Source organism: Ambystoma mexicanum, chromosome 6p, assembly GCF_040938575.1.
Source record: "Ambystoma mexicanum isolate Mex_15411 chromosome 6p, UKY_AmexF1_1, whole genome shotgun sequence".
NCBI classification, from domain to species: Eukaryota; Metazoa; Chordata; class Amphibia; order Caudata; family Ambystomatidae; genus Ambystoma; species Ambystoma mexicanum.
In genome coordinates this window covers 1,340,235,159-1,340,261,062 of record NC_090935.1, presented here as the reverse complement: position 1 = coordinate 1,340,261,062, position 25,904 = coordinate 1,340,235,159, and the positions used below count along the sequence as shown (strand labels likewise).

Here is a 25,904-nt window from a genome sequence, read left to right as displayed (position 1 = left end):
AATGGCAATACCAACATCGTTGAACCTTTCCAAAGGGCTCAAATCACTAAGATTAGACAAACACATCTATAATTACATCAAGAATTTCATAAACCCAACTCCGCCATTTCCCTCTTTCAATACTTTGATTTTGAGGATATGAATCTTCAAAATAGATTCCTCAGGTGGAGGATGCACTGGACAAGAACAGTACTTTATTTTACCTGCCTGAGGGATAGTGCCATATTTTGAGGTACCTTTTACCAAATAGAATCTCGATTTCCCAGCCCTTGCCTTCTGGGGAAGTAGCGCCACGTCCCTACTCTAGTCCAGGACAGCCAAGAAGACACAGGACTGTATGCTGTAGTGTTCATGTACATACATATGGCCTCACCAAGAGAGTCAGAATTTGCAGTGGGTTTATTTGGCCAACACAAAGTATAAGCTAGGTTTTACCAGGTAAGGCAGGCAATAGCTAAAAGGTTGTTTTGCACCCAAGTGTTTGTGCTTCTTGGTACTGGGGAAAAAAGAGAACAGAATATCTGTGGGGGAACGGCCCAGGTCCTTCAATTACAAAGTGGCAATGGCACATCATAAAAGGTTGTGAAAGAGCTCTATGGTGTTAAGGACTTACCTCTTCATACAATTCCATGTCCTTTAAAGGTTCAGGAAATGGTGACAGCAGACTCCCTCCACACACACTTCCAAAAAACATGGGCATGTCCTTTTATGGAAATATGCGAGGGGCAAGTAGCAGTACATCCATTAGCAGGCCCTTGAAGCTCTACAAACATGGAGGGAGGCTCTGAAGTGCAGAAGGCAACTGTAGCAGTAAGGCGTGGTATTGGTTCAAGGTACAATGCGTGCAGGAACAAGATACAGAGCCGGCAGCATTTGGCATTGTAATGGTGAAGGCCAATGCTACCAAACCAGTGTCAAGGGTGAAATTATGGACCCGCCAACTGCAGAACTAGAATCCAAATGGGGTTCAGAAAGCCCTACATTTCGGGCAAATAATTGCTGACCACTTGCTCTGTGATAGTTAATTGCATAAACACAAACATTTAGGAAAAAATATCCATTGGTTTCAGCCCTACAAACCTACATATAAGGTAAGTATCACCCACTTTAACTCCCTATAAAATAGCAAATGCTCCCAAAAAAGAAAAACATGGAGTAAAAATACTCCAATCCAAAACAGGGAATCGACAAAAAGGACCCTGACCCCTTGCCTTCACACAGATATCTTTGGTATGTAGTGCACAGGGAAGAAACTGTTATTTCTGCCTGATACAGAGTTAAAAATGTATCTTTTAATGTGCATGAACAACTAGGTGCAAAGAACTGTTACAAAACACCGTTTTACAGTTAAACATGTTTACTCACTCATAAATGCTCCCATTGGGAATATGAATTTTTTTACTACATAAAAAAATATTTTATTCCCAACTTTACAATAAAAATGGGGTTGGGGAGTAAAATACCCCCACTTCAAAACCTTAGCTGAAGCACTGGTTGGTTTTAGAGATTTGTAGTTAAACTGTGGAGCTCTGACAGGATCCTAGTCAACCGGGGGCAGAAAGCAGCGAGAGCAACTAAGGGGTGCAATGGCTAGCTGTGCTGTCTAAGTTGGAATGATACCTCCAAATGAGAAGGATGGTTGCAGGTTGAAGAGGGCATTCTTGGAGCTGAAAAATACCAGTCTTTGCAACAGGAATTGCTCTACGGATTCATGATCTAAATAAGTTAATTATTGCTTTTTCTGCACTTACCTGGTAGTTACTTCATGTCCTCCACAAAAGCACTCTCCTACCGTGGCACCTCCACAAATAACCAACTATTTAAAACATTAGACCCGAAAAGAATCCCATTCCTGATACCGGCCAGAATAATTGTAGACACCAGGTGATATAAGATGAGCGATGGGGCCAGACGCATAGCACAAGTGCAACATGTCAGCCTCAGGAATGGGATGATGCCATGTGATAAAGGTTCAAAAAAGTGGTAAGGGTCAACGTAGCCCTTCATCCTTTCCAAGGTAGATATCTGAAATACCATGAGTGGATAATAACAGCAAATATTACAGCACTGAGAAGCAATCTGTCTGCATGAAATGCTATATTAATTACCACCTTAGTATTAGATCATGTGCGAGGATGCAACTGATCCAAGCATTGAGTTGCCAGTGCATATGATTTTTTACAGAGTATCTGAAATGTTAAATCTACTGACAAAGCAGTATCACCATGGCCATCAGGATGCAGACTTTCCTGGTATAACACCCACAAAGCAGGGTGGTCACACACGATCATCTGCCTCAGACAATGTTCTGGCTGCGGGCTACATGAGCCCTCAGGTGTAGGACGCTGAATGAAAGTTGTGAAGGGGTAAATTCAGGTATGTCACAGATTGAGGAGCTCGTGAAAATGGTGGCTCAGGTATTTCACTAGTGGGGGGCTCAAGGGGCATGTGCAGTTTCAAAACTCGAGGGCAAATCAGGAAGATTTCCTGTTTAAAGGAAATCATACCGAGTAGCGACTACTGTAGTCCTAGCCCAAGGGTCAGCGACCTGTAGCTCTCCAGATGTTTTAGATGGACTCCCAGGATTCCCCACCATTGATTAAGCCGGCTAGGGCTGATGTTTTGGTAGTCCAAAGAAATATCAAGAGCCACGGGTTACAGACCCCAGTCCTGGTCCATTTCCCTTTTCGTCCATGGGGACGGGACAGGAACAGATTGCAATACAAAATGTGTGCTCGCCCTTAATTTTAAAGGCAACGATGGGTGTGGCCAGCAGAGCGTAGCTATGCCCTGCTAACCCAACCCCCAAAACATTGCCCATCAGCCCCCTTTCAGTGTGCCAGCTCAGACAACAAATATGTCTTGTGGGGGCTTCCGGAAGGGGCATATGGAGGAAAAGGGACTATGGACTAGAAGTACAGTAGTCAATAAGATGAGTAACTTTTTCTTATTCCTACACCCTATCCAATTTACTCCATACGACTGGTCAACTGGATAGCATGAACCTTTAACAAGAAGGCCATACTGCAACTAACTCTAGGGAAGAGATGAATCAAAACAGTTTACCTAAAACCAGCAATGACTTGGGAACTAATGCCCATCCAATAATGTGAACAGAATGCAGAGAGCGTTGCCAAAGTGGGCACCATGCTGATAATGTCCCAAAAGGCCTGCCTGTGAAAAGCTACTGCTGTGGCTCTAGCCCTGACTCCATGAGCATGGAGAGCCAGAGGAGTGGTTTGATTTTAGACCTTGTAAGATTCAATAATAAAAGCCACCATTATCTTGCAATGGATGGCCTTAGGGGCCGAGAAGCACCACCTAATATTGTGAATAAACGCACTGCGCTTGCAATAATCTTTGTTATGAGAAAGATCAAATGTTAAAGCAAACCCTACATCCAAACAGTGCAAAGTTTTGTCCACATGTGACAGAGGACAGCAAAAAGAAGGACCACTTCTTAGTTGATGTGAAACAGACTTGGGAAAGACAAAGGCTGTGCCCCAAAATACCTGAATCTTACTTCCCTTCCTAGCAGATGTCAAAGCAACAAGGAGGGCTGTGTGACATGTAACTAATTTGATGTCCACGATGGCCATAGGATACAAAGGCTTGTGGGCTAAGGGGTTTGAAACATTTAAATCCCAGACTGGCTGAGGTCTCTTAACGGGAGGGAAAAGTATGCCAAGCCCCTCCAGATGTCTCTATGCAGTGGAATTAGCCAAAGAACGAACAAGGTTCTCAGAATTTCTGTGGGCACCAATAACAGCCAAATATGCTTTAAAGGTGCCAACACCTGTGCGCTGCTTTCCTACACGTAGGCTGTAAATGAAAGGAAATTGCCTGACAAGGGAGGGTTAATATTATTCTGGACCATTCAGTGGGAAAAAAGCGCATCAATTTGCTTTTATACTGGCTAAGAGTACAATACTCATTTTTCCTGAGAGTGGCCTAGGTGGTTCAAGGTGAACTGCTCAGGGACCTGCTCACTAAGGGTACTGATTTGAGAAGAATGGAGTGAAGAGCCACTGGCAAAGATCTCAAATGTTTTGCTGAATGACCAGGCTCTTGGAAGCCAGTATGGGGGTTATCAATATCACAGAGCACCGCGTGGAAGCCCTGAACTTGATGACCCTCTGGAGAAGGCATCCCCAAAGTACTCTCTCCCCAGACCCATTCATAAAGCATACTTGTGTCATATGTCATAGGCAAAGAGTAAAGAGTAAGAAAAATGGGCCACCCCATTTCATTTTGTTAGCATAGAGTACCAATCTAGTGCCATCCATGCAGATCAACATCATCTTATCCCGTATCAGAGGAAGAAATGACTTGACCATTTCTTAAGTTACATTGAGGTCCAGGAAATAAATATGTCTATTGGTCCTTCCAGGTCCACCCTTGTCCAAGGATAGTGAGCAGAAAGATTCTCAACCATCTCCCTCAATGGAAGAGTTTGTTAAGTCACCAGAGAATGAGGAGGGGTTCTCAATGGAGACCCCATCAAAAAAGGTTATTGTCCTGCCACAAGCGGTAGGAAAGATTACCCTTAGGGATGGAGATTCTTTCGGTTTGATTGCCCAATTCCTGTTTCCAGCAGTTGGCTAACTGTTAACTTATCAGAGTTTGTCAAAAGGAACAGACAGGATTTAGTTAGCCATAAGGCCCAACAACCTTTAGTACCATCATGCTGAGGTGCTCATCCTACAAAAAGGAAATGCCTGACAGCCGCAAGCTTATTTCCCTCTCTGTCCTGTATAGGGAATATCTTGGCCATATAATATGTCCCAGCTGAAACAGATGAAGGTTGGTGTAATTTCAGATTCTTTTAAATTGACCAAAAACAAACTTGAAGACTCGTACATGAATACAAGCCTCCTTCAGATATACAGAGTATAACCAAAAGGGAGACACAAAAGGATTCCGCTATCTGGGATGGAATCACCATCTTGAAACCTTTTACGGGGGTGAGGGGAGAATGAAGCAAGATAATGCCAGAACTAGCCACAGGCATAAAAGGTTTTTCTCTTTTTGGTGGCTGAAGATGCAGAAATAGAATACCAGCAGGTGCTCCAGAATCACAGCAGGAGCTCCAGAATTTGGAACGATTCTACTGCCAACACTAGAAGCAGTTTCCAAACTTCTAGAAGTACTGCTGGGGACATGAATTGAAAAAGTTTCAAGGGGTGAGCAAGGGAGTGCAGTGGAAGACTGAATGCAACCCCACACCAAAACCACCGCAAGCAGCTAGGAGTCTGAAAAATGGAGACAACCTGCCCCTAGATGCAACGTCAGCCAGCAGACAACTAGAGAGTCACAGATCCATATGCCAAATTCACTGCTTGAGATCTAGAAGGTTGCCAGGGTTTTAGCTCCTGGTATCCCCCTTTAAGATGCCACAAGTCCCAGACCATAAGTGCTGATAGCCGGGGCAAGCAAAAGGGTTGTTTAGTTTTGCTAAACTGCCAGGGTCTTCACTGTCTGGAGAATTTGATTTCTTTTTATTTACCTCCTGATCCGTGGAGGAATGGAATAAGTCTGTCCCATTGAAAGGGAGATTGAGAATACGCTATTTTGTACAAAATCATCCAGGTAGCATTGTGAATGTCGAATCCGACACGACTCGGCTTGAGATACCCACATGATACAGTGGGCAAGGGATGTATTAGGCACAGGTCGGAAACTAGTCCAGCACAGAGCTCTCCGCTCTAGGCTCTGGAAAACCTTCCAAAGTGTAAAGGTAGTTGCCCGCAGGACATCAAGGTAAAGCACTGTAGGTATTGCACCATCCAAGTAGATAGCCCCAGGAGTCCCAGTATCCTTGGGACTCTTTCCCATCAAAAGAACTCCACGAAAAGTAGTCCCACTTCCAGGCTGCCTGCAAAAACAAAGGTGGTCTACCCTTTGAAGTCCTAATCTTCCTCTTGGCAAGCTCCCTAAAGTGAGTTGGAGGGTGGTGGGGGACAAAAGGGGTGTGTTGCGGGGGGGAGGGGGGAGGCGGCGGCAGAGAAGATTTCCCTCCAGCAAAATTATTTTTCAATGCTTGAGGTGAAAGTACTCTAGATTGTGTGAGAGGATCCAAAGCCATGAAAAAACAGTCACACCGGGGCACTAGTGGCACCAGGGGGTAGCAGAGGGGGCAATCGCATACTCTTATACACCGGTTTCTCCTTTTGCACCATGCTGTCGTAGTTCCACCCCTCATAGGCTTGTCAGCTCTTGAACTCTCCTCAAAATGCATCTGTGGGTCTGCAAACTACCTCCCGACACTGCCTTAATTTTCCCTAGTATCTTCTGTACAATCATTTTCCGATAACTCCTTCTGGGCTCTGTCATGGATCTACAGTATTCGCTGGCATCATCTCCAACATTATCATCTTCAGAAAGCACACACTGCTGAAGAACGTACAATCAAGGCAAAACAAACAATGGAATGAGAACACAACATGTGTCATTCCTTATAAACCACCAAAATACAAAAACAAAAAATATAGAAAATGGGAGAAGGCAATACAAATAATCAAACACAAACCCTTCACCAGTAAACATTCTCACAAATAAAATACTTAAAGCAAGCAGGACTCCTCTGCACACTCACTCGCTCTGGAACCTTGCCCAAAAACGTTCCCTACACAGACAGCAAGCACACCTGCACAGGCCACACATTTGTGTAAGTCGCTAGACTGCCCTTCAACCACATCTCCTCCCCTCCAGTTCTCACAGCAGTGACCCTTTTTTAGCCCAGAAACTTGCTTTCTAGACACTTGAGACCCAACCTTGGATTCAGGATGAAAAAGAAATCACCAACCTCCCAATTACATTGCTTGTCATTGCACTCATCAAAGACCCTTCTGCACTTAATTTATTTTTCTCACAATTTCCCCACGGTCCACGAACACAGAACCCGCCATTCCTATCCAACCAGGGCATACCTTGGTTCCGGGCTCACGCCCCTTAAGTGAATCAAAAGGTGACACCTTTGTGACAGAACATGGAGTGGTACAATAACACCACACCATTTGTCTCAGTACTACCTGCAATGGCAAACTTGACCTCAAAGATAACTATATCCCCCCCTTTTAGGAACCTGTTGACAAGCTCGACCATTGGCCCTGGGATGATAGAGAGCGGTACACATGTTTAATATTGTACTCCCCAAAAAATCTCAATTCAGAACAAAGCTGAACCCCATTGTCAGTAACCATTTCCATAGGAAAACCTTTGCGTAAGAACACTTCCTCAAAAAATTCAACCAACTCCACTGTTCTAGCCTCCCTCACAGCCTGCCACTCAAACCAATTGGAATAGTAGTTCACCATCACAAAAATGAACTTGAAACAACTTCTGAGTCTTTGAATAGGACCAATCACATCCACTGTGACCTTTTGACAAGGCACAACCAGAACTCACAGGAATAAGCAGAGTCTGCCAAACTACCTTGGCTCTCATCACTCACCAAACACGCAACACAATCAGTCACCTTTCTTTCTACACAAACATCCATCATCAGCTGCCAGCAACTCTGGTGCAACCTCCTCTTGGTGCCATTCGCGCCCAAATGTCCCTGATGTGCCGGATTCATCCATTTCTCCACAACACGCCTCTCCTGAGCTTCCTCCCAAACCTAGACAACTCATCCCTCGCATCAAAATATGGTTAAAACTCCCCCACCTGCACCTCACAACACATCCTTATTGGATCATCCAGTCCACCATGGATTTCATTATCTCATCCTCACTTTTACGGTGCATGCTCTCTCTCTCTCTCTCTCTCTCTCTCCACCTCACCTACAGCCTCATGCTCAATACTGGCTACCACCACCTGCTGTCTGCACATCTCCTCCTTGGCTCCAAAGTTCTCAATGGGAAGCCTCTATAAATATTCTGCTACAACATTCTTGTTTCTGGCAAGTAACATACCTGGAAATCATAACCCTAACAGCCACTTTGATATCTTTGGCGAGTCGTTGCTCTACCCCTCGACCTGACAACATTTGCACCAGAGGCTTGTGAACTGTTCTGACCATGAAACGTTGACCCCAGACCCTAAAAAAAATGTAAATGCCTGACAGCCGCAAGCTTATTTCCCTCTCTGTCCTGTATAGGGAATATCTTGGCCATATAATATGTCCCAGCTGAAACAGATGAAGGTTGGTGTAATTTCAGATTCTTTTCAGAACACAGCAAGGGCCAAACCTCTGCACAACGGAATAATTTCCTTCGGCAAACTTGAGTTTGGATGCAAAAGCTGGTATTACCACAATTTTTGGTCGAATTCTTTTGAGATGTTCACACATTTTTATTTAAAAAAAAAAGATGAGGGTGGGTTAAGTGTATAACCTAAGGTAGGGGGAAGTGGAGGAAGGGTGCGGGCGGGTCTCCCACCACCTTATAAAAAAAAGTGCAAAGAGCCAAACACTTTTCCATCTAGTTATTTTAATTTTTTATTTTTCATGCAGATCAGCAAACGCCACAACCCGTTCCTCCTTAATACCATCACTTTGTGTCAAAGACGCCTCCAAGCCCAACATGCTAGCATCAACTATGAGATACGTCTTGCTATTACAGAATTTACCAAGAGAGGGAGAGAGGGGGTGTTAGCTATGCCAGACTTGATTTTCACAAATGCATCCCCTCACTCCTTGGACCAGTCATACCTCACGCCCTTCTTAAGTAATGATCTGAGGGGAGTTGATATTAGTTGTGAATGAACCTTTGGCAATATTCAGCCAACCCCAAAAAAACTCCGAATTAGTCCTTGTCTTTGGGTTCCAGGGCAAGACTTAATGGTGCCACCAAACTAACCTTGGGACGGACACCCTCAGCTGAAATCCGATGACCCAGGTATTCTACATTCTCCATTCCAATCATGCACTTGCTGCCTTGAACAGTAAGTCCAGCCTCTCTCAACCTGCCCAAAACTTCCCTGAATACCCTACCATACTCCTCCCTTGAGTTTGCATGAATTAACACATCGTTTTATTACAATGTTAACATTCTTCAACACTTTTTCCATAACATGCTAAATACTGCTGCCAAGGCCAAGCCGAATGACATCCTACAGTACTTAAATGTTCCTTCAGTGGTGACAAACTGTGACCTTTGGCACTCCGGCACCAATGTTACCTGCTGATATGCCGCTGAAAGGTCTTTTACTGTCAAGTGCTTGGCTTCCCCCAGCATAGCCAATACTTCTGATATTACAGGCAAAGGATGGCGATCCACCATAGTGATCTTATTAAGATCTCTTCGGTCCACACAGATTCAGATTCCCGTTGCTCTTAGAAACTAGTACCACCGGGGACAACATGTCTGCACCTTCTTCGTCTCAATAATGCCTTTCTGCAGTAATGCATCCAGTTCACTCCCAGGTTGCTCTTTGGATGGAGAGGCACCAGCGGCACCTTATGGACAACTGGACTAGCATTTGCCCTGACCTTGATGAGATGTTCAAAGTCCCTTTGCTTCCCCAATTCATTGGTGAACACCTGTGGAAACTCCACAGCCCATTTGTCCTCAGCCACAACCTCTCCATAAATCACTCTCTAAGGCCCGTGCAAATGTTTCACCAGTTAAGAATGCCCACGTAGATGCACTACCCACCTTCATTGATAAAACATTCCTGTCAATGGTAAAATTATCCACCAGCCCCTTCTTGCCCCCAGTGATGGCAGAGATTTCAAAAATGTCAAGCGCACTCTTCCACTGTCAGTGACTGGGCAGGTCGGACTACCTCCTGCTCAGGTCGCACTCCCACTGGCTCCACCACATTAATTGCACCCACAAAAGCAAAATGTCCCTTCTTTTTGCAATTAATGCAATTTGAATTCCTGGCTAGGCAAAACAAGCAGTACAACAAATGTTTCCCAATCCCACATTTAAAACATTTCATTTCCTTGGACTGATGGTAGACACGTCTAAGCTGTGTTTCTCAAGCTTCATATTCTTAAATGTAGTGCGCCATCTCCTCCATGCCCGTTGTCATCTCGACAGCTTGCTTCAGTGTCATGTCTCTATCCACAAGCTTCTCCTGCACTGTGCGACTATGGTGCATCGCACCAGTTTGTCTCTGATCAATGAGTCTGTCAAAAGCCCAAACTCACATGTATGACTCAATGTCTTCAAGACAGCTACAGAGCTCTCTACCGGTTCGGTTCTTGGTTCCTTTGGAAAAATGTGTGCCTTTTAAATGTCACATTCTTGTTGGGTTCAAAGAGTTCCTGAAGCTTCCAGACAGCAATCGCAAAATCATTCAACTCTCCAGAACCTCCTTCAAGCAACTCTGGGAGCAAATCATTGACGTTACACCCCTCGGGACCAAGATTGTGGCATAAAACCACTTGTTTCCTGGCCTGTGAAAACATATTTTCCCATCGTATTAAGCCAAGTATCACGCTTCTTCCTCCACCTCTCCCATCTAATGGGAGGTGTTCCAGGTTCTGCCAGGAAGAGAAGGGGTGGAGGAATCCATGCTGCTGCCATGTTAGGTTCCTTACCGGTTGTATTGCTAGTGCAGAATGACTTCAAATTGTAATTTAAAACACTATGAAAACAGGAATGAACTGTATGAGAAAGGGGGCTGCTTGAAATGCACAGTCTCTGGCAATTAAACTACAGATAATTTTCTTGACTTGGCCAAAGCTTGATTACAGGCGGGTCTGAAATTTCCCATTGCTGTGGACACCACTGCGTGTCCCAAGATGGAAGGCAATGGACGATCGCCAACATTGAGAGGTCTTTTCCTCTTAAGCTGCAGAGTCAGGTGTGCCGTCTTCATGCACAGCTCTGCGCGCAGCGTCAAAATCTGTGGGGTCTACTGCCGCCAACATCTTGCTCCGACCAGTGCCGCCTGGACAGAGGCGCCGTCCTTCTCAATTGCTGTCCGCTTAGAGTGGAGCGGAGTGCTGACCAAATAGCATTGCCCAACACTGACTGGTGAAGAAGGTACAATCAAGGAAAAACAAACAATGGAACGAGAACACAGAGCACAACAATCTTCTCTAACCTCCTTTCTCTCTTGGAGCTTCTCCAGCCTCCTCACTGCTCTTGCGCTCTTAGGACTTCAACCTCCTCGCCCTTTCTCCACTCCAGCTACTTTTTCTCTTAGATCTTCCCTAACCTTTTGATATTGCACCTGCTCCTCCTTCCGGCCCACCCTTTTGGTTTCTTTCTCCTTCCTCTTCTTGTGGACTCTTTCTTCAATATATCCTCTCCTTTTCTGTACTTTCACCTTGCTTCTTATCCTGCTCACCCTTCCACCACCCAATCTCACCCTCTTCAATTTCCACAGGAATCTCTTTGCTTCTCCAAATACTGGCATGTTTATCAGGACCAGGCCCCTCTCCTGGAGCAGCCCCCCATGAGAGTACCAGCACACCTGTGCAATAATAAATGTATTTCTGAAGGGCACAGTGGAATCAGAGGATTTGCTGTACCCGTGTGCACTACGAGGACCAGGTTTTCTTCAGGCTCATCCACCATGTTGATTATCAAACCTGTACCTTGTGTGCAACTATGCGGACAAGACTATTCAGCTGGGCCCCTGATGCAGCCACATAGTGCAATATATTGCCGGCCCAGCAGCACTTCAAGATGTTGTAAGCCTACTTTCTTGTGACTGGGCTGCCCCAGTCGGGAGGGAGCATGGGGCCAAAACTAGAATACTGGCATTTATCAATGTCAGATGCACTCCTAGAAGAGCAAAGCCCCAAACGGGCAAGTCTCATTTGCAGTAATCTTACACAGCTTTGGGAAGGAGGTAGGGTAGACCGAGGGATTCCCCCATAACTACCTCTTGGCCCGCCATCATGCAACAGATGGCAGTACCCAGAACCTGTGTATACCAGTTTACACTACCCTCACACAAGGGACTTCATCACAAAGCCTAAGAAACAGAGAGGGGAAACTGGCAGTGGAAGGCAGAGCTAGTGGGGCTTAAGTCGTCAAGTGTGAGGGCTGAGACAGCTGAAAGCCTTATTCTCCTGGGACACCCCAAAGAATTAATAGTATCCTGAGAAAGTGGCTTTGGCATGGGGTAACGACAGCCTGAAAATCCACCCAAGTTAAACGGAAGAAATCATTGATAATTAGAACCATCTTCATTGTTCTCTGCAACAAAAAGCCCACAGGAGTGGAGAGCTATCAAAGGACTTTTGAGTGACTGTTTTGTGGACCCTTTTTCGTACATACATTTGTTGAACTTTAACACAGGATGACCACCTTAACAGACTCATCTTGAATTTTGTCAACATTCCCTTCACTTAGTTTTCTGTTCTCACTATATCTACGCAGAGGCACCCTACATTGGTTTTTACTTTTGCACCTACCCTAGCCTGTGCAGTAGAATAAAGGTATTTTTGCAGTAACTTCAGTCTCAAATCTTGAGCCCTCTCTTTGCGCACTGCGCAGTAGTAGAGTTTTGAGACAAACCACAGAAGAAGCAGAGGCATCACCTTGAAATAAAACTATCCATGCGAAGGGATAAAAATACTGTTGCTGCTGATGGACTTACTCTCTCCCCATCAAGGTTTGTTTTCTAATCGGCTGGAAGAAGAGGCAAAAGGAATTTCCCCTATAAAAAGCAAGAACTGCTGTGAAACGGGACCCAGTGGTTGCCTTGGATGGCCAGAAGTTCCCTAGCAAGCTGTTAACCCTCAATCCAAACAAATTAGTACCTTCAGAATACATGTCTGGTAACCTAGCCTGAAGATGAGGAACAAAACCAGAGGACTGCAAACAAGAATGTCTGGGGACCACCAGCCCATTCTCATCGACCTGGTAACACAACACACTGTTTCCAGTACTGCCTTTAAAATTTGCTTTGCCACGCCTTTGCTTCTGATGTAAAGTTTAACTAATGGGTCCTGCATCTCCAGAGGTAAATTAGTGGAGGGGGTTTCCACAACAAAGTGTGAATACCAGCCACATTCCATGAAGCATTCACTGTGTGCATAGCCAAAGGCATGTAACTTCTTGGAGACACTATCTGGGACAGAAGAGGAGTGTAATGCTGGAAATGCATTGGAGGGACGGGGCCTCTATGTCCTTGTCATGTACTCCCTTATCATGTGTGTTATGTGTTTCCTGGCAGTGCAGCACTTCCTCTTTTTGTTTGTGGTGAACAGAGACCCTTTAGTTACCATTATTGCACCCATGGGTGGGGGTACAACCCTGTACCCCTAATGTGTGTTTTTAGGCATCCGTGTGTGGTCCACAGAGCAGGGTATGGGCTAGTGGTAGCTCCATGCTGAATTTGACAGGTGTTCCGAGTAGCCTCCATTTTGGGATACCCAGGCCCTGCCATAGGAATCAATGGATTCCTGAAAGGAGACAAGATGGCCCCTGTTGCCTCTTGGTTTCTATTGCCTGTTACCTTGTTTCCCAAAGTCCTGGGAAGCCCTGACTCTGTCACTTCCCCTGACAGGCTGTTGGGAGGAAGAACCATAGATGGTATTGTGGGGGAAGTCCAGGCCAGACTGGCTGGAGCCTTCCCAATGACTGTATGTTGCTGGTACACCCTTGGGGTGGGAACTGGGTGAATGGAGTGTGTGACCAATATACATTCCATGTTATAGGTGTCTGGTATCTGTGTGTGTGACACAAAGAATGAGACACCCCTGCTGAAACTGACATCAATGCAGTGTGGTGTGCTGAAATGCTGGGTGCTTGCCCCAATCCTCATTCCTTGTTATGGGTGTCTGGGTGGAAGTGAATAGCCTGAATGCACTATGAGCCTGATTAGCTGCCTGCATGAATTCCTTTCTGACCGATTAGCTGCCTGAGCTTGGTTCATCTGACAAATGTTGGTCGCCATGCCTAGACAGTCTACAGATGTGGCTACAGTGCCGTGGAAGGTGACACTAATCGCAGGATTCAGTCACTTCTCCCCAGAGAGCAGCCTTTCCTTGTGAGAAAGAATAGAGGGTGGCGCTGTGACAACCTGCCTCATATCTAGGATGAAGCAAAACGGTTCTTCAGAACTGCCTGACCATACTCTGCATTACGACTTGAGCTGGTGTTCAGCGAGAAGTGCCTAAAGAAGGCCAATGGAGTAGGCCAATGGAGTGGCCCAAGGAGCTGCTTTGCTGATGACACCCCAAGAAGCATGTCTCTGAAACGCGACAGCCCTGGCCTTAGCTCTGACCGCATGGGCATGAATCCCCTGAGGAACAGGTTTGCCCATGGCCGTGTATGCCTCCGAAACCGCCTGAACCATCCAACGGGCGATGGAAGCCTTGGAAGCCTGAGAGCCAGTGGAGGAGCCCCCAAAACTCAAAAATTATGCCTCAGACTTCCTGGAGGATTACGTCCGAGAGAGATAAAACATGAGAACCCTCTTGCGCTGCAAGGAATGTAGGGTCCTCTCTGCCTCAGACTGTGGGTTCAGAAAGAAAAACTGCAGGCAGATCTTTTGATTCAGATGGAACGGAGAGACCACCTTGGGCATGAAGTTTGGCTGAGTGTGCAAGAGATGACCTTGTCGTCATGAAATGTGGTGAAGGTCTTGCACAAAGACAACGCCTGCCGAGGCGAGAGCCATCAATAAAACAGTCTTTAGCGTCACCAAGCGGATGTCCACAGAGGCCATCGGCTCGAAAGGCTTGCGTTGCAAAGCTACAAGAACCACATTGAGGTTCCAGACTGGATGCGACCTATGCACCGGAGGAAAAAACCTAGACAACCCCTTAAGGTGCACCTTAACCTCAGGGGTTGGCTGGCAAAAGCACATGCTCAGGAGAATTCTTGTAAACCTGATGGCTGCCAAAAAGGTGAGGCAGGTATCCACCTAAACGCCTGAGCGAGCCAAATGCGCAGAAAAGGACAGCACGTCATTCAGGGCAAAGGTAAAGGGTACCAGCCCCTTGTTGCGAGCCCAATGGAAAAATCTGGTCCACTTGCTTTTATATAGGGATTGAATATGCAGTACTGGATATCCAGTCCTTACCTGAAGCTCAACTCCTCAAAGACTGAAATCCAACTGCTGACCAAAACAAAACAAAAACCCTGACATCCAGACCCGACTCTGTGAACCTTGATGGTTTCACACCCCAGCTGGCAAATTGTGCCAAGTTTCTTGGGTAGGGCATCAACAGACCCTTACACAGCAATGAAGATGCAATCTGTTTGGTACAAATGTTCTCACCTGTGGAAAATCAAGCTTTCAGCCAAGAAAACAACTTCAGATATTCTGTCCAAGCCTTTGTCCTCTCCCACCTGGATGGTGGCAATGTCCTTTTGGAAGAGCTTCTGGAGACTACCCTGGCACCCTCGAGATGTGTCCTGCATGTTGCAGCATCACCCAAAGGACTCTGCAATTCAACCACATCACCCAACCCTCATCAAACTGCACTGGCATCCCCTGCAAGACCTATCTTCAACTCCTGCTGCATCATTCAGACTTCAGGGGCTGTTGCCATGAATTCCCCAAGCTACCTCACTGAGAAACACTGCATCTCCGGAGGCCTATGATGGACCAGATGCAAGACTGTGCAGACTTTACATCGGTTGGTACAGAAAGGAAATAATCAGAAGACCTGCCATATCTATCGACACCCTAAGACTCTGGAACCTCCTCCCCATCAATACTAGACCTGCCTCACATTTTAGGAAGGCCCTCGAAACACCTTCTCAAGGAAAAGCTATTCCACCCACCCTCCATTCCCCTCCCAACCTGAGACTGGGTGATCTGTACCCCTGGCCCCGTCAGCACCCAGGTTGCTTGTAGATCCCTTGCTGCCAAATTACCCACTCTACCCTCCCCAGTTGTTAGCTCTCTGCTCCCTTGCATCTCTGCTTCCCTCACCTTGTCCTTCAACCTGTGATTTGTAAAGCATTCCATTGCTTCCCAAGCTAGGTCTGCGCTCAAATAAAAAGATATGGACACTTAGTGTCTCAGAGATCCCGCTCCGCTGGCCGAAATCCTGCAGCAATCCGGTGACTGAAACAAGACCAGCGCAATGGGAGGGAGCGCATTGGCACCGTGAGTGGAGGCCCAGAGGGGAAGCTACATGGGCTGTACCTACCGAAAATTGGGTCTGTGATCAGGCAGTGAGAACGCATAGTATACAACCAAGATGGCCACCGGGGCCCCCTGATGGGACGCAGTGGGCACCCGTGACGGCATCGTAAGGATGTGACCAGGAACCGAACCCCCCCCCCCCTTGGGAGGGGGGGGATTGGATGAGACTAGATTGGCGAGGGACAACACAGCCCCAACGAACATAGAAGGAAAGGCGTGCAGCACCAGAAGGAGTGCTGCGCTTGCCTGGCGGTATTCTCCCACTTGATGCACACAAATTTGAAGGTGACGGATCCACCCCCCCTCTCTCCTAGGGCCACGTGGGGTAGTTTAGCACACCCGAGTGGCATTGTGGTCCCTCGTGGGTTGGAGGAGGCGATCCGCAAGAGAGGGATGGTTACAGCAAGACGGCGTGAGGAGCGGGAACAGCGACGGCCCCGGACGAGCTGATTCGCAAGGAGAGGTAAAACCGGAGAGACGTGGACGTGAAAGGACAGGAAGGTCGGAAGGCCACTTTTTGAGATCCGGACCAGGAAACGAGGGATCAGACGGAACAGAGACAGCACGCAGGCAAGCAACGAGATCAGCAGAGAGTGAAAGGCAGAAGAGCAAACATTACCACTGAAGCCCTGGGACCCTCTAACAGCTTGCACCCTGCCCCGCTTGGACAGCAGATAGAGCGGGGTTGGGGGGAATCAAGACAGTGAATAAAGGCCAAAGGTCGAGAGTGGGATAGGTGAGGTAAGCAGGAGTGGACAGGCTACTACGGGCACGAGAGGGGCAACATTGGCTGGTTGGACCTGGAGGCTTGGAATAACCCAGAGGACTGGAGGGGGTGATCCTCCATAGCACCACATAGTACATCAGGGGCTGCAATAGGGTATAACATTGTGGGGGTAAAGACATAGAGCTGGGGCTCTTCGTGACCACAAGAGGCGGGGGCAACACGACTTGAGGACAGGCCTGAATAGTAAAGTGGGCAGCATAGTCTAAGGTCAGCAGATAATGGAGAAGTACACAGAAACAAAGGGTAAAGCACTGAAACAGGAGGAACTGGGCTGGGCCGCGGAGGAAGGGGCTACAGCAGGTGGTGGCGGGGTGACCCTGGATGCATTTATGTAAGCAATTCAGGCTACCAGGTTGTTCCTGGAAGGGAGCATGAAGGAGATAGGGGTAGTGTGTCCCTGGTACCGGCTCACCTATGCAAGGCATGTGAAAGTGTCACGTAGGTGGAGCAACGAGTCAGTACAGTGGAAGATGATATCCAACGTCTGAAGAACCAAGTGGCAGGCCTGGTAGGGGGCGACCAGGAACTTGGAGGTGAGAGTGGGGACGCGGAGGGCCGCTCTAGATGCTGTGATATCCAGCTGGTCTGGGTCACAGAGAGAGAGGAAGGACCCAGTGCGGAACTCTTCGTGCAAAACCTAGTCCTGAAGGTGTTGGGATAAAGGGCCTGTCCGAATTTTTCACGGTTGAAAGGGCCCACAGGGTGCTGGGTAGAGTCCCGCAGGCGGGCGTCCCATCAAGAGTAATAGTGGCAAAGATTATGAACTTACGAGATAGGGATGCTATACTGCAGGACGCCCGCAAGGCGGGATTTTATGAAGTTGGGAACACGAGGCTATGCATCTTCCGGACTTGGCCCTGAAGGTGCAGCGTCAGAGGAGGACGTATGCTGCAGGCGACGGCTTCGAGAACTGGACATAAAATATATGATGTTCTACCCGGCTAAGATGAAAGTAATTTCAGGGGGAAAGTCATGGTTGTTTATGTCCTCAAAAGGAGGTGTGGGATTGGATAGAGGCTATTACACATGGAGGGGAGCCGGGAACCGGCAGAGGTACAAGCACAAGCAGGAGACTGAAAGGGGTCTAGTGGTGGCCATGAGTATAAACCGGGGGAGGGGCGGAGGGGTGGGGTTTTGAGCTATGGCTGGCAGACAAATGTTGGGACAATAACGAGGAAAGGGGGAAGAAAGTTTCTAGAACTGGTGGGGGGTGAGAAGGGTGACTAGGACCCCCCCCCCAGGTGACGCCACTGGCTGCTAGCCCACGAGGAGGGGGGGGAGAGAGGTGGGATGGACCAGTCAAAGGGTCTAAGGATAAAGTTTGAGAGGGGTAGGGGGGACGAGTGGGGAGGGGGAGGTGGGAAGAAGGGGGGAATGGGGAGCTGGGGAAAGGTGGGGAGTTGGGGGGGATCATGTTGGGAACAGTTAGTTGGTTGGGAAACTTTAAGGGGTAGGGAGAGAGTAGGGATATTGGGAGGTGATCAAGCGGGGAACTTCAGTACAACGGGAATAAAATGGAATTGTGGGAATGTCAGAGGAAGGATGGGTGGGGATATAAATAGGGTCCTGGTAAGGGGGGATGGGATATGGGGAATAGCAGATAGAAATGGTGAGGCTCAAAGGTTTGAAAATTGGGACATGGAATGTTCGGGGGAGGTAGGTACGAGACAAAAGAAACAGAGTGGGAGAGTTCCTGAGAAGACAAGGGATACAAGTTGCCCTGATACAGGAAACGCACCTGGTTCAGGCGGACCTAGTATCTCTGGGGAAACTATGGGGAGGACAGGTCGTGGGCACGTAGTACTCATCACAGCGAGAGGGGTATTGATATGGGTGGCGGCAGGAGTACCTCTACAGGTGGAGAAGGTTCTGAAGGATGAGGTGGGGAGAACGATAGTCATGTTGGGGAAATGGGAGGAACACTCAATGTGCATAGCAAACTCATACGCACCTAATATCGATAAGGAATACTTTCCCTTGGTGCTAAGTATGATGGAAGCTTACAAGAACTAAATGATTGTATGGGGCAGAGATTTTAATTGCTACCTGAACAAGCGCCTGGATGGGACGGGAGGTGCAGGACCCGGTAAAAGACAAATAACAGCGTCACTTCACAGGGTAATGGAGGAACTAGACCTTGTGGAGGTATGGAGAGAAAGATATGGGGAAGAGAGGGGGTTCTCCTACTACTTGGGAGTGCATGGATCATATTCTCGGTTAGATTCCATATTGACAGGGAGAGAGCACTGCCAACGATTCAATGAGCCGGTGTATTTTGGGCACAGCCTCTAGGATCACTCGCACCTGGTAGTTGAGCTGGTGGGTAGGGTTTGGGGAATCCCACGACGGATGTGGCGGATGCAGAGAGAAGCAGTGGGAGGTAGGGCCTTCAAGAACGATATACGGAAGGGGATTGAGAGTTACTTTGAGCGGAATGAGGGGTTAGTGACATCAATAAGGGTGCTGTGGGAGGCCTTCAAGGCAAATATAAGAGGGGTCTGTCTCTCAATGACAGTGGGGATGAAAAAGAGACTACAGGAAATGCTACGACAGACAGAAGAGCAGGTGGCGGAATTGGATAGGGAGGCTGCAAAGGGGGAGTTTGTAGGGGATAAACTAGCACAGAACCTGGTGCTATATAATAAGACCCTAACGGACCAAGCATACTATGATAACAATAGGCGGGATATTCGACTACATGGGAAGGGAGATAAGGCAGGGAAACTATTGGCCTAGCTGATGAGTAGGGAACATCAGAGGCGGGTGATAACACAAATTAGAACCAAGTTGGGGGAAATCGTGGGCACCCAGGACCAGATTAATAAGACATTCATGGAATTCTATAAGGAACTTTACACGAGTGACGGGGGATACGTGGAATAAGAAACGGAAGATCTGTTCGAAATGATTCGACTTCCAAAGCTAGGGTTGGAATTGGGGGAAGGTTTGGAGGCTTCAATAGAGGGGGATATCCGATGGGCGGTGCACTCTATATGGAAGATTACGGCACCAGGTAGCGATGGGCTACCTATAGAATTTTATTCTGAATACATAGAGCTTCTGGCCCCCTGGCTCAGAAGGTGTATGATGAAGCGTTTAAAAGTGGGGACCTCCCAGATCCCATGAGGGAAGCTATTGTAACAGTAATACTGAACGAAGGGAAAGACCCATTGGACTATATGCCATACCGCCCCATTACTTTGCTGAATATTGATGGGAAAATCCTGGCAAACAGAATACTGGGGGTAGCCCCGAAACTGGTACAACCAGATCAATGTGGGTTTATCTGGGGGAGGAACACGACCGGCAACATCAGCCGTTTCCACCACATGATGGACCAGGTTAAGTCCCAAGAGGGGGAAATGGTGATAGCCTCCTTTGACGACATGAAAGCGTTTGACTCGCTCGAGTGGAAATGGCATTTGTGGGTACTGAATGAATTTGGGTTTGGAGAAACCATCTGTAAGTGGCTAAGACTGTTCTAGAACAAGCCGGTAGCGATGGTGAGGACAAATGACTGGGTCTCGGAGAGATGGGAACTGAGTAGAGGGACAAGGCAGGGGTGCACAGTGTCCCTGATTTGTTTGCATTGGCCCTGGAGCCATTAGCAGAGTTCCTGCGACAGGAGATAGGCGAGGCGGGTATTATAGCAGGAGGGGCGAGGAATATGATATCATTATATGCCAACGATCTATTACTATATGTGAATAATCCGCGGGACAATCCCCCAATGGTGTTGGAGGTGCTAAAGAATTGTCGTCAACTGTAAGGCATTCGAATCAATGAGGGGACATCGCTGCTGTTCGCCTCGGGAAGGCTGAGTGGGTGTCAGGTGAAGGATTTACCGGAGGTGGAGATAAAATGGGAGACGGAATCATTCAAATACCTGGGCATCTGGATATTTTATGATATGGAAGAAACTTTCCTACATAACACGGGAATGGCGCTATCGAAAATAGGAGACTCAGTGCATTTTTGGAAAGGCAGACCCCTCTCCTTGATGTTAAATGGTGATCCTCTCACGATTATTATACTTCTTCACCAACATTATCATATCTAGTGAAGATGATCTTTTTTTAAATGTCGGATGGTAGTGTGGGGGAGCTACTATGGAATATGGGGCGGAGGAGGGTTTCCCTAGCGACACTGCGAAGGCCGAGGGAGGAAGGTGGACTAGGCCTACCAGATTATGAAAAATACTTTATAGTGGATCAATTGCAAATGGCACTGGAATGGGTGCCGTCGGATGGGGAGAGGGTTGGCGAGACGTCTACCGCCTAACCGGAAAGGGATTGAATTCTTGTGGAGTCTGATGGGGAATAAAGGGACGACAATTGTCTTTGAAGCAGTCAGAGAAGTATGGAGGAAATACGTTTGGAGGAAAGTACCTGGGGGGGCCCTACAAGAGAAATCTACCCTGGTGGGTGGACCAGAAGCTGAGGCAAGTGATAGGGAGGGCAGGGATGCGGAGGCTCCTTGAAAAGGGGTGTGGAGTGGTAGGGGACCTGTTTGAGGGAGGGAAACTACTGACGTACTCTGAATGGTGTGTAAAGTTTGAACTATCAAAGGGAATGTTCCTAGCATATGGAGCAGTAGTCGGGAGATCAGCAGAATTGTGGGATGGAATACCAGTGGAGCCAGAATCAAGCCCACTGTTGCATGTACTACTAGAACAAGCAGGGGGTAGGGGGTCGAGGGTGTCACAAATTTATAAGGCCCTACAGGAGGAGAAACCTAGGGAGAAACAAAGTAAAGGGGAACTGGGAGACTGATTTGGGCTGCCAGATATCGGAGGGGGAATGGATAAAGATCTGGGAGCAAGTCCAGAAGGTGTCACAGAATGCTAGATTTGAGCACGTACAATAGAACATCCTCCATAGGACATATGTAACCCCTACTAGGCTGCAGGCAATGAAGAGGACCTTGAGTGATGAGTGCCCAAGGTGCGGTAGGGGCCCAGCGGGACTCTGGCGTATTGGTCTGGGACTGTGGAGTTATAGCGAATTATTGGGGCAAGGTGGATGAAGGTGTGAATGAGTTATTGGGGACAAAATTGGAACGCGGCCAGAAAACATGCATATGGGGGATCCTTCCAGTAGGGAAGAAACAAATCACTAAAGAAAATGGCACGATTCTTATTAATATTAGCTAAGCAGCGCGTGGCCATCGTCTGGAACCACCCACAAGGGCCATCAATAATGCTATGGTAGACGAACGCCTGGCGATGGGGCAAAGCAGAATTGGAAACTGTGCAGGGGGCAAGGGCTGCCATGGAGGATGACGGGGTAACGGCAGACTGGGGCCAGCTGCTGAATGATTTGGCTAAACCCAATGATTTAATACCACCACGAGGAGGGGAAAGAGGGAAGCATGAGAATGAGGCAAATGAGGGGAGGGAGGAGAGTCTGGAGGGGCCTCATAAGGAATAGTGCCTATAATTACTGGCATACACAGGGAAGAGGAGAGGTTGATGAGGGTGAGAGGCGGGCTGAGAGGTCTTGTGGGAAGTGATCGAGATATGGAAAATAGTGGGGAAGGTAGTCGGGGGTAGTTGGGATTGTTGTCCTTTTGCCTTACTTACAAATGCAAATAAAGAGAAAAAAAAATCAGAGGCATGCCCCTGAATAAGTGAAAACAACCCTCCAGCATTCCACTGTCTGAGTTCTGCTGCCAGAGTTTGAGACCCAGTGGAGAGACCCAGCATTTCCACAACTATGAGGCTGTGAGAAGAAGTGCAATGATCCCCAGCGCCAGCAGCAACTCAATGCAGCCAGTGCTCCGCTACTAGACCACCAGAGACAAAACCACTGGAACCAAAACCCCAAAAAGTCTGCACTTATCAGGAGAGCCCAGAACCAAGCCCCCTACATGAACATGGAAGGCAAACACCTTGGGCGGAAATCATTCGGCGATGGGGCCACATGGAGAAAAGGGGTGGGGTTTACAGCACTATTTAGAAGTTTTGCTGATTTGGCCATTCCATATGCAGTAAAGACCTGGCCACATTAGCAAGTGCAAGTAAACCAATGGCAGGGGGACGACAAGTATAAAAAGACGAATAGGAAAGTGTGGGGTTTTCGGGAAAGGTGAAATGAAGTTGAGTTGAAAGACCAAGAGATCAGCAGGGGGAAGGAAGGAAGGAGCAGCATAGTGTGGTGGGCATTTTTTGAGAAGGTGAGGTATTGGTTAGTGAGTGCAAGTGATACTGCGTTCTGAGTGCATGTAACAGTGTAGAAGGTGGGGTTAAGTGAGGTGGTGTAAATAATGAATGTAAAGTGTTTGGGACTGAGTGAAAGGAGGGAGTCTGGGCAGAAGGTGGGTGGAGTTGCAGTTATGCAGAGGAGGGATTAACATTGTGCTGGAGGGAGGCGAATCATCAGACAGAAGAGGCAAGGCCTAGAAGGAATGAGACAGAGGGACAGAAGAGAGAGTACAGGTGGGAAGAATCGGAAAAGGAGTGTAGTGGGAGATTAGTCGAAGGACAGTAGAAAAGGGAGTGTGGTACAAGAACGACCAAGTAAAGCAGGGTGTCTGCAAGGCACAATCCTCTACCCCTGTAGAACACTAACCTTTTAGAAGACCATGAAGGAGTTTAGTTAAGAGATAACATCCTGCATTTAGGTCTATGCAAGATAAATCTTAGACAGTAGGGGGTCAATATTCACTTTCTACTGACCTGGGGTCAGTGGCACCTTGATAGGAAGGAAGTGCTTTTCAAGAGAAGAGATGCACGGACAGGGCCCATTAGGAATGCAATAAAAAACCCTGAACCATCTTGGAGTAATTCTTGTGCCATTTGACATATTCCTGGAACTGAAGCCAATAAGTGAGCTGGCCACTATATACCACAACAGGGAGCAAGCTGGACTGCATTACTGAGACTGCGCTCTAGGCTAGAGAAACAGGACAGGAAAGAAAGTCCTTGGCATAGACCCTTAAACCATTTTAAGTACCCCCACCCTACACCATTTGGCATAGCTGCCACTTGAGTTTTAGTTGAAGCCTGTAGACTCAATAGTTGCTCATCCAAACCTATTCCTGCATGTAGACTAGGGTTGATAACCATACCAGGCACTATATTTCAGAGGCTATTTACTGAGCTAGGGAAGCAAAGGGAGGCTAGTATCCATGTTTGTCAGATACACTCACACATTATAATTTACCAATTCTAACAGTGTCTTTAGATAATTCGGAGACTAACTTCTTTTGTTGTGAAACCCATGGTGTCCTGGTAGGAGTTTATTCCATCCAACCTGTTGTATCAATGTAAAATAATGAATCTAATTTATTTGGATTGGATTTGTTTGTTTGGATGAGCAACTATTGAGTCTTCATGCTTCAACTAAACCTCAAGTGGCAGCTATGCCAAATGTTTTATGGTGGGGGTACTTAAAATGGTTTAAGGGCCTATCCTAAGGACTTCCTCTCCTATCCCGAGGACCTCCCTTCTTCACTCTGCTTCAGCACATCAGCCAGTCAGAAATGGTAAGTTGGGTTGCCTCTTTTGGGCACCATTCATGCCACAGTCTGCTCCCTATCATGTCATACAGCCTCCTCACAGCAGATAAAAACTGTCTTTTCCTCTCCTTAATGACCTTCTCAGGAGGTTGAAGAGCCGCATGTCCATCAGCTGACTACATCCAGTGGAGAAAGACCTCCACAAGCAGTCCTCTGGCAAGGCTTTGACTGTACGATTGAGGTCTCCCCCCACTAGATGTAGTCAGTTGATGTGACACTGCTCTGCAACCTCCTGAGAAGGCCAGTTAGGTAATATGTATTGATCAGAATATTTAATGGATGTATGGTCTAGTATGTTAACAATGACTTAGAATGTTACAATGCTCCTTTTATGAAGTTTTAGATTTACAGAGCGGCAGTTGTCTAAACAATGTATTACGTAATTCTTTTTCAAAATGTGGCAATGGTGAAATAAATTCATATTAAAGAGTTCTTCTGTCCATCAAATTACCTGACTGAGTTATAAATGGCCAACGGTGTCTGTTCTTTTTCCTTGGCCATTCTCATCATATCAAGTACAGCCATTCCAAGGCATTCCTCCTGGGTCTCATGTGTGACTGGCATTTTCACCCATCCATTCACAAAATCGTCCCGCCACTAAAAAGAACAATGAGGAAGTGGGAAAACAAACAATCAACATATAAATTGTGCCATTAACTAAGGTTTTAGACAGATTTCCATACATGTAGTATGTGATAATGGTAACAATTCGTACGTCCCACCAAATGTTAAATTTATGTTTACAATAAATTGCACACCTCAACTAAATGTGCCTCTTGGGTCACACACGGCAGCACCATTTGCATACTACACCCCCTCTTCTCACAGAAAAAAGTAAATGATCAATTAACAGGGATCGAAATTCAAATTTCATGAGCAGGAGCTAAAACGAGCACCTGGGTATCGGGCATCACCTAGTAGGTAGGAGCTACCCCTATAGAACCAAGTGCTAGTACCACAAAACCAATTTTTGTGTGCGATACAAGCTTGAACTTTGTGTGCATTATAAACAATCATTGATTCTTTAAATGCTTCTTTATGCACATTCCCAAATACAGAAAGTTAATGTCAGATGGGTAGGTTTGTATGGCACCAGTTGGCCTCTGGAGCCAAAATTAGCTCCTGGTAGTGGTTGGTGCCAAGCTAACCAGGCTCTACAGGGATAGAAACAGGAGCTAAATAGCTCCCAGCAATTTCGAACGCTGAAAATAATTTGTTGCCACCCCTGTGTTCTACCTAACAAACCCATATTTGCTAGTCTTTGAAAACGGTCCTTATTTAGTGGCCCAAGTTTTTATTGTTGCCTCTTCCTTCTCACAAAGATCATTTATAGCTTGGAGGGAGTACTAATTAACACGGATAGGGGCAAAATAAGGTGCTATTTGGGAGCCTCAGGACCTACCATCTATGAGAGGCCCGGGGACACCAAGGAAGGGAGCCCTGTCCCCAAACAGTATGCTTACGAGACAATAGAGGTGCAACGCATGGGGCCCTTTTTGCAATGGATACCACAAATAGAAACATATCTTATTGCTTAAATAGGTATCACAAACCCACACAGTGAAAATGACTATCAACCAATGAG

The 25,904-nt window shown here is 47.0% G+C and overlaps 1 protein-coding gene across 4 annotated transcripts in view; it reads right to left on the bottom strand.

The window, feature by feature from the left end:
* Nucleotides 1-25,904, bottom strand: part of JAK2 (Janus kinase 2) — a 1,999,562-nt gene that overhangs the window by 1,094,111 nt on the left and 879,547 nt on the right. For all 4 annotated transcript variants that reach the window (XM_069626008.1, XM_069626007.1, XM_069626009.1 and 1 more), the window contains one exon: nt 24,771-24,916. In XM_069626008.1, coding sequence (XP_069482109.1) covers nt 24,771-24,916 — 146 coding nt within the window. The remainder of the gene's footprint in view (nt 1-24,770; nt 24,917-25,904) is intronic.